General features: G+C 42.0%; 1 protein-coding gene and 1 long non-coding RNA gene across 28 annotated transcripts in view; one reads left to right on the top strand and one right to left on the bottom strand.

Annotated features, from left to right (window-relative positions):
- Positions 1 to 14,604, bottom strand: part of LOC146396545 (uncharacterized) — a 179,840-nt gene that overhangs the window by 98,481 nt on the left and 66,755 nt on the right. The gene's annotated exons all lie outside the window — the stretch shown is intronic.
- MPHOSPH9 (M-phase phosphoprotein 9) overlaps positions 1 to 14,604 on the top strand; it is a 64,965-nt gene that overhangs the window by 13,712 nt on the left and 36,649 nt on the right. For 26 of the 27 annotated variants that reach the window (XR_014827243.1, XR_014827242.1, XR_014827236.1 and 23 more), the window contains 5 exons: positions 630 to 719; positions 1,208 to 1,731; positions 3,405 to 3,528; positions 7,971 to 8,061; positions 11,544 to 11,650. Coding sequence is in view for 11 of the 27 variants with exons in the window: in XM_084996141.1 (XP_084852267.1) it covers positions 630 to 719; positions 1,208 to 1,731; positions 3,405 to 3,528; positions 7,971 to 8,061; positions 11,544 to 11,650 (936 nt within the window). In the remaining 16 variants the exon portion in view is untranslated. Of the gene's footprint in view, positions 1 to 301; positions 720 to 1,207; positions 1,732 to 3,404; positions 3,529 to 7,970; positions 8,062 to 11,543; positions 11,651 to 14,604 lie in introns of all 27 variants that reach the window. The other variant, XM_084996144.1, reaches the window with a different exon arrangement.

Raw genomic sequence — 14,604 nt, forward strand, 5'->3', positions numbered from 1 at the left:
AAGAATGTATATATATATGTATGACTAGATCACTTTGCTGTACAGTAGAAATTGACAGAACACTGTAAACCAACTATAATGGAAAAAATAAAAATCATAATAAAAATAAACTATATTAAAAAACTTATGTCATTAAAAAAAAATGACAGCAAATTAAGATGACATTTGAAAAATAGGATTTATTCAGACCTTCAAATTTACCCAGACCACAGGTCACTTAAGAAAGGGGTGCCCAAGCCTATGTCTTCATATTTTTGTAACTTTGTTTTGTTTTTTGGGGCTGCACTTGTGGCATATGGAGGTTCCCAGGCTGGGGTCAAATCGGAGCTGTAGCCTCTGGCCTACGCCACAGCAATGCCAGATCCAAGCCGTATCTGTGACCTACACCACAACTCATAGCAATGCCAGATCCTTAACCCACTGAGCAAGGTCAGGGATTCAACCTGCGATCTCACAGATACTAGGCAAATTTGTTTCTGCTGTGCCATGACAGGAACGCCAATATAGTTTTATAACTAATTTAGCTTATCATTTTTACATTAAAAATAAGTTTTTCCCACTGGAGGGATATTTCTGTGAAATATTGGGTTAAAATTATTTTTAAACTAAAATATTTTATAATTTAATAGACCAGGTGGTTACAGCTATTCAATTTGGTGGAAAAACAATGCCAGGAGCAGATAGTTGCCCAGCAGGAACAGTTCCACAATCAAATTCAAGTAAGTTCTTTGTATTGATTCTTGTTTTATACTGTAAAATTTGCAGAGGAACCAGTTAGTTAATTGTGTCAGTTTTGTTTATAAACTAAAGGTAATACGCATGTATCATCTTTAAAATAGTATCTTTATTTTTATTTATTTTTTTGTCTTTGCCATTTCTTGGGCCGCTCCTGCGGCATAAGGAGATTCCCAGGCTAGGGGTTGAATCGGAGCTGTAGCCACTGGCCTACGCCGGAGCCACAGCAACGCAGGATCCGAGCCGTGTCTGCAACCTACACCACAGCTCATGGCAACGCCGGATCGTTAACCCACTGAGCAAGGCCAGGGATCAAACCCTCAACCTCATGGTTCCTAGTCAGATTCGTTAACCACTGCACCACAACGGGAACTCCTAGTATCTATTTTTAAACATAGAGTTTTCAGGACATTTATAGAAATGTGATGTTTAATATACTTTCTTAGACAAATCTGTAATTTTTTATTTTCAGCGTATACAGGAGGAGATAAAAAATTTAGTCAAATTGCAGACCAATAATGCTTCCTGGGCTTCCTGTGATAGAAGTTCTTTAAGCAAACAGATATCTTCAGAAAGTCAAATGGGTTTTTTTTCTGAAAACAGTGAGAGAAATGAATCTGTTATCAGTTTTCCTAAGTCTAAAGAACCTGAAATGCAGCAAGAAACATCCACATCACAACAAGACTGCAATGTGGATAGTAGCTCAGTGAGCAGTGGGTATGGTACCTTTTGTGTCTCAGAACTAAATACCTACAAATCTAAGGCCGCTCAAGAGTGCATGGAGCACGCAGAGGTTTCTGAAGGACAGTTTGGAGCACCTGTGGTACAGACAGAGTCGCTTGCAGATGGTGTGAAAGACCAGAGTTTTTATATACATACTAATGAAGAGTTTTGCGCATCTTTAAAGGAATATATTCCCATTTTTCCTGGTGAATTTGAACACAATTTTCTTGGTGAAAATAAGATTTCAGAAGTATACAGTGGAAAAACAAACAGGTAAGTAGAATTTCCCCATCATTCTGGGGCATTTTACTTGTTCATTACATTTATTATAAACATGTTTAGTAAATACAGTTCCATTTAGTTAAACTATAATAGAAAGAGATGTGCTTGAATGTCTGTTTTATCAAATTCCTTTATTTACTGCCTGTGGGAAAATTGAAATTAACAAAGCACATTAATATTCTAATGACATCTCTCTTCCCATTTACAGTGCTATAAGACTGCTAAAATTCTTTTATTTTATTTTATTTTTAATTGTTTTTTACGGTCACACCTGAGGCATATGGAGATTCCCAAGCTAGGGGTTGAATCGGAGCTGTAGCCACCGGCCTATACCACAGCAACGTCAGATTAGAGCCGTGTCTGTGACTTACACCATAGTTCATGGCAATGCTGGATCCTTACCCTACCGAGTGAGGCCAGGGATCAAACCTGTGTCCTTGTGGACACTAGTCAGATTCGTTTCTGCTGAGCCATGATGGGAACTCCAAGACCACTAAAATTCTTAAGGTGGGAGGCCTTGCCAGAAAAATACCTTTTGTATTTTCTAGTTACTGAGACTCACTGAAAATTAGAGTACAGAACTATATTATCAGTGAAATATTGTCACACATATTCATATAATTTGAAACCAAAGATTGTATACTCAATTTTATGCATACTCAATTTTGTCTTTTTTTTTTTTTTGTCTTTTTTTTTGTTGTTGTTGTTGTTTTGTTGTTGTTGTTGTTGTTGTTGCTATTTCTTGGGCCGCTCCCGCGGCATATGGAGGTTCCCAGGCTAGGGGTTAAATCGGAGCTGTAGCCACCGGCCTACGCCAGAGCCACAGCAACGCTGGATCCGAGCCGCGTCTGCAACCTACACCGCAGCTCACGGCAACGCCGCATCGTTAACCCACTGAGCAAGGGCAGGGACCGAACCCGCAACCTCATGGTTCCTAGTCGGATTCGTTAACCACTGCGCCACGACGGGAACTCCTCAATTTTGTTTTTTATATATAAAAAGAGATTTTTCATTTTGGCTGCCCCGCAGCATATGGAGCTCCTGGGTCAGGAATCAGATCCAAGCTGCAGTCTCAACCTAAGCTGTAGCTGTGGCAACCGGATCCTTACCTCACCATGCCAGGCCAGGGATCGAACCCATGTCCCAGCCGTCCCAAGATGCCGCCAATACCGTTGTACCACAGTGTGGGCTCCAGTTGAATGACATTTTGATTAACCCAGGGGACTTTTTAGTAAAAGTGACTTTACTGAATTTTTGTGAAACAAATAATAATTTGAAATTATGTTCAGTTTTATGTCTCTGAAATATGTCATCTAATATAAGGTATTTAGTTGTAGCAACACAAATCTTGGGTACCTGTGAGCATAAGTCCATCTAAATAAATATGCTTTCACTATAGAGATACACTTAATATTTGAAGGGGCCACAAATGGTGGTTTTTGTTCTATTTCATGGCTATAGACTGTATTTATTGTTAATCACTGCTACTCAGTGTTTTTGCTCATTTTGCCTCTAATATTAGAAACTTATATGAATGAGTAAAAACTCATCCTCTCTCTGCTATTAGAAAAACAACTCAAAGCATTTTCCACCAATGTAGTATCTACTAGTGTTTATTTGTGAAGAACAGCATCTAAAGAGGGGTTTTTTTTCTTTTAAACTAGTAAATCGATAACATCATGGGCTCAAAAGCTGAAGCAAAACCATCCAAATAGAGCACATAAAGAAGAGGGGTGTTCAAAATCTATGCAAGGAAATGAGCAAACCAAGAAGTCACCAATTGAGAAAGTAGGTGATAAGTCACTTTACTCTGGCATGCTTCAGCTACAGATAATTAAGATAATTATGTTGTTTACCATATGTTCATAAGTTTTTTGCCTTTCCTTTTGTATTGCTAATTTCTTCCATTGACATAGCGGTTTTGTGTCTCAAAGGGAAACAATTCTCTAAATACTGGTTCTTTAGCAGACTGGAAGTCAAAAGTAATGAGGGATAAAGTACGATTAAAAACAAAACGAGTTCCGTTGTGGCTCGGCGGAAACGAAATCTGACCAGCATCCATGAGGACTCAGGTTTGATCCCTGGCCTTGCTCAGTGGGTTAAGGATCTGCCGTTGCCATGATCTTGGTGTAGGCTGCAAATGCAGCTCCAATCCCGTGTTGCTGTTGCTGTGGCATAGGCCAGCAGCTACAGCTCCGATTTGACCCCTAGCCTGGGAACCTCCATATGCTGCAGGTGCGGCCCTAAATAGAAAAGAATAGATGGAAGTCATAAGAAGACAGTCCTCTCAGCTTTCATAAGGTACTACTTCTCTTTTTTTCAGTACATTTCTTTCTTCAACCCATGATACATTTCCTAATGTCATTTTTTGAACTTATTCAGACTTGTATTGAGGAGGGAAATGAAGGTGAAGAGGTTACCTGAACCTGCCGGCCTCTGGGCCTAGAAGCATGCTAGTGCTGCATTGGTAGCTCTGTTCTTTTGAGCCTGTGAGGCACCAAGCATGGTATATCCTTGTTTGATGTGATGGTATGAAAGCATTTGGAGACTGAGGTGAAAGCTGATTTTTTTTTTTTTTTTTGGCTTTTTGCTATTTCTTTTGGCTGCTCCCTTGGCATATGGAGGTTCCCAGGCTAGGGGTCTAATTGGAGCCGTAGCTGCCAGCCTACGCCAGAGCCACAGCAACGCGGGATCCGAACCGCGTCTGCAACCTACACCACAGATCACGGCAACGCCGGATCCTTAACCCACTGAGCAAGGGCAGGGATCGAACCCGCAACCTCATGGTTCCTACTCGGATTTGTTAACCACTGCGCCACGACGGGAACTCTGAAAGCTGATTTTTTTCATTGGAATAGGTTGCCAGATAGGGAGAATGTTTTCATACTTGTTTCTTTTTTTCTGTTTTTACTTTTTACTTTTTTTTTTTTTTTTGTTCCACCTGCTACATGTAGAAGTTCCCTGGCCAGGAATCAAACCTGAGCTGCCATTTCAACCTGTGCCATAGCTGCGGCAACCCTGGATCCTTAAATCCTTAACTTGCTGTGCCACAAGAGAACTTCAGAGTTTTTTTGTTTTTTTTTTTTTGTCTTTTCTAGGGCCACACCCGTGGCACGTGGAGGTTGCTGGGCTAGGGGGTCTAATCGGAGCTGTAGCTGCCAGCCTACGCCAGAGCCACAGCAACGCCAGATCTAAGCCCCGGCTGTGACCTACACCACAGCTCACGGCAACGTCAGATCCTTAATCCACTGAGCAAGGCCAGAGATCGAACCTGCAACCTCATGATTCCTAGTTGGATTCGTTAACCACTGCACCACAACGGGAACTCCCAGACTTTTTTTTAATTTAAAAATTTTTTTCTTGGCTGTGCAGACCATTCTGGGCCAGGGGTTGAACCTGTGTCACAGCAGTGATGCCAGAGTCTTAACCCACTGTGACACAAGGAAACTCCTTCCTGTTTTTCTTTTAACTGAAACTCAGTCTGCGGTGACTTTTTTTTTTTTTTTTTTTTTGACTTTTTAGGGCCGCACCCGCAGCATACGGAAGTTCCCAGGCTAGGGGTCTAATCGGAGCTGTAGTTGCCAGCCTACACCGGAGTGCAGCAACACCAGATCCAAGCCATGTCTGCAACCTACACTGCAGCTCACGGCAATGCCAGATCCTTAACCCACTGAGCTAGGCCAGGGATGGAACTCAGAACCTCATGGTTTCTAGTCGGATTTGTTTCTCCTGTGTCATGATGAGAACGCAGAGAGACTTTTTTACTTCTGATAAACTTTGGGTTTGTGACGTGTTAACTTGGTAGATTCACTATCTTTTGTGACTGTAGATTAGCATTTGTTCATGTAGCCCTGTCGTTCCCCAAATCTGTACATTAGAGTCACCTGGGGAACTTTAAAAGTCTCCTTATTCCTTGCTGCCAGCCCTAGGTAGTCTGCCATCATTGGTGCGGCTGTGACCTGTGATCAGGTGGTATGTGCACTCCTCAGATGTTTCTCCTGTGCTATCAAGCTTGTGAACCACTGATCTAGCCCAATTTTCTTCCTGGATTCAGTGGAGAATCAGACCAGCAGCCAAAGGATCAGAGGCACTGCCTGAGAAATGCCCTTGGCTAGGTCTGCCTAGTAGCCTCTTCTGCTTCTGGGGATGTCAGTGGGGCAGAGGGTGAAGCTGTGAAAAGGACGTTGTTTTTTTGTTTTTGTTTTTTTTGTTTTTTTTGTTTTTTTTTTGATTGTATCCTGGATGGTTTGATTTTTCTTATTTTTTAAGGTGAATTAGATAATTTTAGTATTAAATATTTAGGTGAAATCAAGTTTCTTTCGAAATCAAGGTATTTCAAAGTTTTAAATGGCTTTCAGGTAATGGTGGTTGGGGAATCAGAGACACCACACCTGAAATGCACTTCTTACCTGCCTAATTCTGAATCAAATTCTGTGGAGTCACAAAAGCTGGAACTTTGCTCTTTATTTCATCCTTTCTCTTCTGTTGCTTTTTTTTTTTCCAGGTTCAATCTAAATCAGAGAATCTTTCATTGCTTTTCTAGATTCAGTCTAAATCAGAATTCTCTTGGGATCCAATTTTCTTTTTTTTTTTACAATGTGGTTTATTTTGGGTCCTAGCAATTTTGGAGCACATTGTGAAATTGGATATTGTTTAGCAGAAGGATTTTCCAAAGCTCAGGTTGGTCTTTGTTTCCTTGGTCCTTTGTCTGGGACAGATTGGAAGTTACCATTTCCTGGGCTGTGGGCTCCATGATGATTTTTCAGATGCTGCTGGACTGTTCCTGATACTGTCCTTGTATTAGACTGAGGCCAGCTTCTTGGGAGGGGCTTTTCCTTGCACCATGCTTTCCTTTCTCATTAAAAGCTGGGCCTGCTTTCTTCAGCCAATGCCCTATGTGCTCAGAACAGTTCACAGCTATGCTCAGGCAGCCATGTAAGGTGAGCCCTTTCCAGCCAAGAAGGATGCATGTCGGCTGAGCTCATTAAGGTTTACACCTTAGGACCGAGGAAAGGTGGAAATATTTTACTTGGAATTTTTACTTAGTCTTCTGCAGCCAGCTCTTCCTGGTCTCCTAAGTACTGAGACATAAATTTGACAGAAATTTGAGCAGGTAAGAGTTTTAGAAGAGACATTTGTTGCAAAAGAGGCTAAAGTGGTGCCTTAGAAGGCTGAGGGGATGACCCCTCCTTAATAGGTAGAAGGCTATCAGCTTAGGGCTCTTGTGCTTTTGCAGTGGGTCCACGGGTGTTTGTAAGCAACTGAAGCTTAAATTCTCTTTAACAGGAATTTTAAAGTTTGATGATGGTGGAACTGATAAGAAAAATTCCAATAAAAATAATCTTTTCACATTTCTCTGTTTGGAAACAGACTTTTTGTGACAATGCCAGAGAGATTATGAGGAGAGATTAGCACAGAATTTTTATTAGAATTGAGGCTAAGTAAGCATTTTTAGCCTTTTCTGATAACCAATTATTTGTGTATAAGATGCAGCCTATTCTTTAAAGTTTATATTAATTATTGATAGGAGGTTTTCAGAGTTAATTTGTTTTATTTTAGTCTTACTAATAAAAATGAATTTTTATGGGTTTGCATTAATTTTTATACTGAATGACTTTAATTCTAGGCACTTGAAATTTCTTTTGGAAGTTGCTGACAAACTGTAAACACATTTTCATTCTGAACTCAATGATACCTGCTCCCAGTTTCTTCTTCCAGCTCACAGAGAATCATAATAGATTTCGTAAATGACACAGGAATAGAACATCTTTCACCTTAATTCCTACTATTTTGCCATTCTTTTTTTTTTTTTTTTTTTTTTTGGTCTTTGCCTTTTCTAGAGCCACTCCCACGGCATATGGAGGTTCCCAGGCTAGGGGTCTAATCGGAGCTCATGGCTGCTGGCCTACACCACAGCCACAGCAATGCCAGATCTGAACCTTGTCTGCGACCCACACCACAACTCATGGCAACGCTGGATCCTTAACCCGCTGAGCAAGGCCAGGGATCGAACCCTCAACCTCATGATTCCTAGTCAGATTTGTTAACCACTGAGCCACGACGGGAACTCCCTATTTTGCCATTCTTGTAACCATGGGGAAAACCAGGATTGCTTTCTTTGTGAAATTGTTTCTCCATGCCTGGGTTTGACACCCGGCTCTTATTCCTTGGGTCAGCAGTTTGTGCCTAATGATTTTTAGCTGTCAATTGTTTTCTTTCTTGAATTGTAGTTTGATTTCACTGCTGCTACACAGCCTCGAGCTTTTTACCTCAACAAACCAGATGAGAATCCAAATTCTTGGATGTCTGATTCAGGAACAGGTATGATGCTTATATTTTTAAAGAGTTAAAAAAAATAACTTAGGTGCACTTCTCATAGATAATAATCACCTACAGTGTATTAGAGTGGTTTCTGTAAATGTATCATGTGTAGTCTTGTGCCTCCGGTAGCTGTAGTTTCCTTACTTGTCTTAATTTGTATTAGAAGCTCTGTAAAGATGGAAAGAAGTACTTTTGCAGTTAATTCCAACAGTTTCAGAAATCATCTCAGGAATGAATTAAGAAATTCAGAACCTCCCACAGCCATTCTTTTTCTTCACAGTGAGCTTATTTTAGTTTTGATAGCTTTAGCTACTCCCTTTTCCCACAATGCCACATCCAATTCAGGATGAATTAGCTTTGTCTTATGAAAATTGCCAGAATCCAACCACCTCTCACCTTCCTGCTCTCATGCCAATAGAGCACCGTGACCTGTCCCCTAGGTTCCTGTGAGTTTCCTAACCAGCCCTCTGCTTTGACCCTTGCACCTTCCATCTGTTCTCAACACAGTAGCCAGTGCAAGCCTTTTTATTTATTTTTTTTATTTTTGCTTTTTGGGGCGGGACCTATGGCTTATGGACATTCCATATGGGGCTGAATCGGAGCTGCAGCTGCTGGCCTATGCCACAGCCAAAGCAACATGAGATCTGAGCCTTATCTGTGACCTACAACATGGCTCACAGCAATGCTGGATCCTTAACCCAATGAGTGAGGCCAGGGATCAAACCCACATCCTCATAGATACTAGTTGGGTTTGTAACCAGCTGGGCCTCAATGGGAACTCCCAATGAGAGCCTTTTTAAAGTCAAGTTAGATCGTGTGACTCCTCTGCTCAGACCTTGTGGTGGGTTCACTTCTAGAATAACAGCCAGAATCTGCCCTTACAGAGGCCCACAGGCTCAGAGACATCTAGGCCTGGTCTCTTTGACCTCACTGTCTGCTACTCTCTCCCTTTCTCTGCTTCAGCAGGGAGGTTATTTGCTTAAATATTCCAGGCGAGTTCTCCTTTTAGGGCTTTTGTTTTGACTGTTTACTGTATGTGGAATGTTCTTCCCTTCTTTATGTGGGAATTCCCTCATATGTGGCCACCCTCGACCACCCTGTTCAAAAAGAGTGCCGGGGTTCCCTTGTGGCACAGTGGGTTAAGGATCCAGCATGGTCACTGCAGCATCTTGGGTTGCTGCTGTGGTGGAGGGTTCAGTCCCCAGCATGGGACCTTTCACATGCTGTAGGCACGGCAAAAAAAAAAGGCTCCTGGAGTTCTGCTATGGTGCAGTGGGTTAAGAATCCAATTGCAGGAGTTCCCATTGTGGCTCATTGGGTTAAGAACCCAACTAGTATCTATGAGGACTTGGGTTTGATTCCCTGGCCTCACTCGGTGGGTAAAGGATCTGGCACTGCCATGAGCTCTGGTGTAGGTTGCAGACTCTGCTCGGATTCCCAAGTTGCTGTGGCTATGGCACAGAATGGCAGCATAGCTCTGATTTGACCCTTAGCCCAGGAACTTGCATATGACGCAGGTGTCGCCCTAAAAAGTAGGAAAAAAAAAAAAAAACCCCAACTGTAGCAGCTCTGGTTTCACATGGAGGTGCAGGTTCGATCCACAGCCTGACTGCAGTGTATTTGGGATTCAGTCCCTGTCCCGGGAACTTCCATATGCTGCAGATGAGCCATTTCAAAGAAAAAAACACCTGCCCTTCCTTCCACACACATACTACATATTCCCTTATGCTCAATTTCTTTCTTTTTTTTTTTTTTTTTTTGGTCTTTTGTCTTTTTAGTGCTGCACCTTCGGCATATGGAGGTTCCCAGGCTAGGGGTCCAATCGGAGCTATAGCTGCCAGCCTTCAACAGAGCTGCAGCAACGCCAGATCTGAGCCGTGTCTGTGACCTACACCATAGCTCACAGCAAAGCTGGATCCTCAACCCACTGAGCAAGGCCAGGGGTCGAACCTGCAACCTCATGGTTCCTAGTTGGATTCATTTCAGTTGTGCCACAATGGGAACTCCATATACTCAATTTTTAAATTTTGCCGTCAAGGTGCTTACTGCCTTCCAACACAGTATATATTCGGTGTGATCACCTTATTGTTCATGACTCACTCTTCGTGCCTCCTCCCCTATCTGGCAGAGTAAACACTCCATAAGTACATGAATTACTGAATTCTTTTTTTTTTTTTTTTTCCTGTCTTTTTAGGGCTGTACTTGAGGCATATGGAAGTTCTCAGGCTCGGGGTTGAATCGGAGCTACTGCTGCCAGCTGCTGGCTTACCCCACAGCCACAGCAACTTAGGATCTGAGTCACGTCTTTGAGTATACCACAGCTCACGGCAACACTGGATCCTTAACCCACCGAGCAAGGCCAGGGATTGAATCCGAGTCCTCATGGATACCAGTCGGGTTCGTTACTGCTGAATTGCAGTGAAACTCCAACTACTGAATTTTTTAGATTGCTTCTCTGTAAGTCCATTCTATGCATAAAGAAAAATTTTTTTTTTTTGACTGTACTTGCGGGATGCAGAAATTACCAGGCCAGAGATCAAATCCTTGCCACAGTAGTGACAGTGCCAGATCCTTAACTCACTGTCCCACCAGGGAACGCCAAGAAATTGTTGTCTTTTCAAAAAATATATTTAATTTTAATTTTTTTTTCTTTCTTCTTCTTTTTTTTTTTTTTTATGCTTTTTAGGGCCACACCTGCAGCATATGGAGGTTCCCAGGCTAGGGGTCGATTTGGAGCAACAGCTGTCAGCCTACACCACAGCCACAGCAATGCCAGATCCGAGCCTCATCTGGGACCTATACCACAGCTCACAGCAACACCGGATTCGTAACCCACTAAGTGACGCCAGGGATGGAACTTGAAACCTCATGGTTCCTAGTCGGATTTGTTTCTGCTGCGCCACGACGGGAACTCCTCAAGAAATGTATTTTAAATTACACTAGTTTATCTTGACTTTTAATAATGGAGAGTTCAATTTAAATTATTTTGATCAGGAGGTCCTGTTGTGGCTCAGTGGAAACAAATCTGACTAGTATCCATGAGGACAAGGGTTCAATCCCTGGCCTCACTTGGTGGGTTAAGGATCCGGTGTTGCCATGAGCTGTGGTGTAGGGCGAAGACAGGGCTTGGAGCCTTTGTTGCTGTGGCTTTGGTATAGTCCGTCAGCTATAGCTCTGATTTGACCCCTAGCCTGGAAACCTCTATATCCTGTTGGTGCGGCCCTAAAAGACAAAATATATATATATGTACATATATGTGTGTGTGTGTATATATATATATATATATTTTATATATTTGGATCAGTAATTTAGGACCCTTACCTGTGAATTTTTTCCCCTCTGAATTCAATTTCCTATGTCCAGATAGCCAAAAATGGTTACTTCCCGTATTTAGTATTCTTTAGGTAGAAGTAAGTTGTGGTAGAAGACATTTTTGTTCTTTTCCCTCAGTTTTGTCCATTCTGTGTATCTCTTCACATTAGGACTGACTTACTGGAAACTGGAGGAGAAGGACATGTATCAGTCTTTGCCTGAGACTTTAGAGAAGATGTTTGCACCGGCCCCCTCCACAGATACATCATCAAGCCAGGTAATTTAATAACATGTATGTGTGCATTTGTGTTACATAATTATGCACTCTAGTTCATTTATAAATTTTGTGTTTTTCAATTGCTGATAAACAGAAAAAAGCATCAGCTTTAAATCATACCTTCCTGAAGTTCCTGTCGTGGCTCAGTGGTAACGAACCCAACTAGGATCCATGGGGACTCGGGTTCGATCCCTGGCCTTGCTCAGTGGTTAAGGATCTGGTGTTGCCATGAGCTGTGGTGTAGGTTGAAAACCCAGCTCGGGTACCACATTGCTGTGGCATAGGCCAGCAACTACAGCTCTGATTTGACCCCCTAGACTGGGAACTTCCATATTCTGTGTGTATGGCTCTAAAAAGACCAAAAGAAAAAAAACAAAACTTCCTGTTTTCAAGCTTGGTCTCTGTCATTCATTACCTATGATCTTAGGAAACTTAATTCAAAATGGAATTAAAAATTCCCAGTTAGTGTTTTGTGAAATTAAATGACACAATTTTATGCCCATTATTTTAATTAATTTATTTTATTTTATTTTTGTCTTTTCTAGGACTGCACCTGCAGCATATGGAGGTTCCCAGGCTAGGGGTCTAATCGGAGCTGTAGCCATCAGCCTATGCCAGAGCCACAGCAACACCAGATCTGAGCCACGTCTGCAACCTACACCACAGCTCATGGCAATGCCAGATCCTTAACCCACTGAGCAAGGCCAGGGATGGAACCCACAACCTCATGGTTCCTAGTCAGATTCGTTAACCACTGAGCCACCACGGGAACTCCTATGCCCATTATTTTAAATATAGTAGGTACACAGATAAACTTCTTCCCCTGTTCCCAGACCTGATTTTTGACTTGCCATTCTGTTATACCCTTCTTCTGATCCTTTTGTACCATCATTGTGGACAACTTAATTTGCTGTGTTGATTTTCTTTGAACCAGAAATGTAAATATTTTGTTGACTTCAGAGCAAAGAAAAAAAAATCCAATATGTGTATATCAATGTATGTATCTCATTTCTGTTTTTAGATTAGGAGATGAAAGGATAGGTTGAGGGAAAGGAGAGATACAGTTAGCGTCCAGGAGACTTGTAAACACTCACAACAGGCATGAACGGACAGGACAAGGTGGGACCAATGTGCTTGCTGATATCAGAGTCCCCAAGAGGGCGGGAACCAGCGTTCCATCCTTCAGGAAAGGATCGAAAAAGACAGATAAACACAAAGAAGGAAGGGAGGGGGAAGTGAGATTGTGAGGGGCCTGGGTGACTCTGTGGGCTCTGTAGTTACCAGGCTCACTCTGTATGTGTGTTGATCTGCATCATCAATAAATTAACATTACATTTTGTTGACTCTAAATTGGCATCGATTTCAAGACTTCCTATTCCATAATTTATCAAGAAAAACATCAATTAGGCTGATGCTTTCTATCTCTTAGAACTTATATGTTTTTCTTATAAAAGAGCTTGTAGGAATTCTGTGGCACATTGGGTTAGGATCTGGCATTGTCACATCTGTGGCTCAGGTTGCTGCTCTGGTGTGGGTCCAACCCCTGGCCTAGGAACTTCCACATGCCGTGGATGTGGCCAGAAAAAAAAAAAAAAGGAGCTTGTAGAATTAATTAAACATTTTTATCATGTAGTTCTTGTACATACCAAAAAAGGAAAATATAAGTGAAATAAATTGGCTGAAACTTCTTTACCTATGGAGCTGACACTCCATACACCTCTCTCTTGTTTTTATGTCACAGCTGCTGCTAATTTTTCTTTCTCTTTTTTGTCCCGAGGCATGTGGGATTCCCAGGCCAGGGATCAGATCGCAGCCACAATTGCAATCTAAGCCACAGCTGTAGCAATGCCGGATCCTTAACCCACTGTGTTGGGCTGGGCATCAAACCATCTCAACACTCCCAAGATGCCACCAATCCTGTTTTGCCACACCAGGAACTCCTCACAGTTCCTACTTGAGCGAAAGCATTTGTAAGATGCCATCAATTACAAGAAGCATCCTCACTTCAGAGGTGTTAAAATATGAAAAGAACTAAAGGATTAAGGATCTGGCACTGTCACTTTGGTGGTATGGATTCAGCCCTGGCCTGGGAACTTCCACGTGCCTTTGGGTGCAGCCAAAGGGGGAGAAATAATAATGAAAAGAAGAGAAGTCATCAAAGTGGTGAAAAATGTTACCTCATATTACCCTGAGTAATTGCAACTCTTCATTTGGGCCCCCAGGCTTAATTCCTCAGGACATATAGCCAGAGCGCTGCTGCTGCTGCTGCTGCTGCTTGGCATAGGCTTCTACATTGTCTGTATATAAAAAGTAAAATTTGGGAGTTCCCATTGTGGCGCAGTGGAAACAAATCCACCTAGTATCCATGAGTATTCAAGTTCATTCCTTCTCCTCACTCAGTGGGTCAGGTATCTGGCTTTGCCATGAGCTGTGGTATAGGTTGCAGACATGGCCTCAGATCCAGTGTGGCTGTGGCGTAGGCCAGCGGCTGTAGCTCCGGTTTGATCCCTAGCCTGGAAATTTCCATATGCCAAGGGTGTGGCCCTAAAATTTAAAAAAAAGTAAAAATTTGAAGAGGAAAATTTTAAGGGTTTACAGTTAACAAATCCATGCCTTTAATGCATACACAGAGTATGATTTTTTACAAGCTAGTTATATTTATTGTTTATTTAAAAATATTCATGTTCCTGTGTAGTCTGTATAGGGTCTGGAATAGGACAGTTTAAAAGTTTAAAGCTATGTGGTAAATGTGTTCTTTCAGTGCATCTCTTGCTGAATCTATAATTTCATTTGAGAGAATGTTTACAGTTTAAATTTGAGGCCAGGGTTATATGGTACCCCTGTCACCCCTTGTCACACCCTGCCATAAGTCCCACCTTGAAATAATTGAAGCCCAGGTATTACTATTTGGAGCTTAGACCTCTTTGCAACACTTGCAGTAGCAAAGCTATAAA

Source organism: Sus scrofa, chromosome 14, assembly GCF_054392235.1.
Source record: "Sus scrofa isolate SSC_HxYL_T2T_F1_AM1 chromosome 14, Sscrofa_HxYL_maternal_Yorkshire_Landrace_v2.0, whole genome shotgun sequence".
In the NCBI taxonomy this organism is placed as follows: Eukaryota; Metazoa; Chordata; class Mammalia; order Artiodactyla; family Suidae; genus Sus; species Sus scrofa.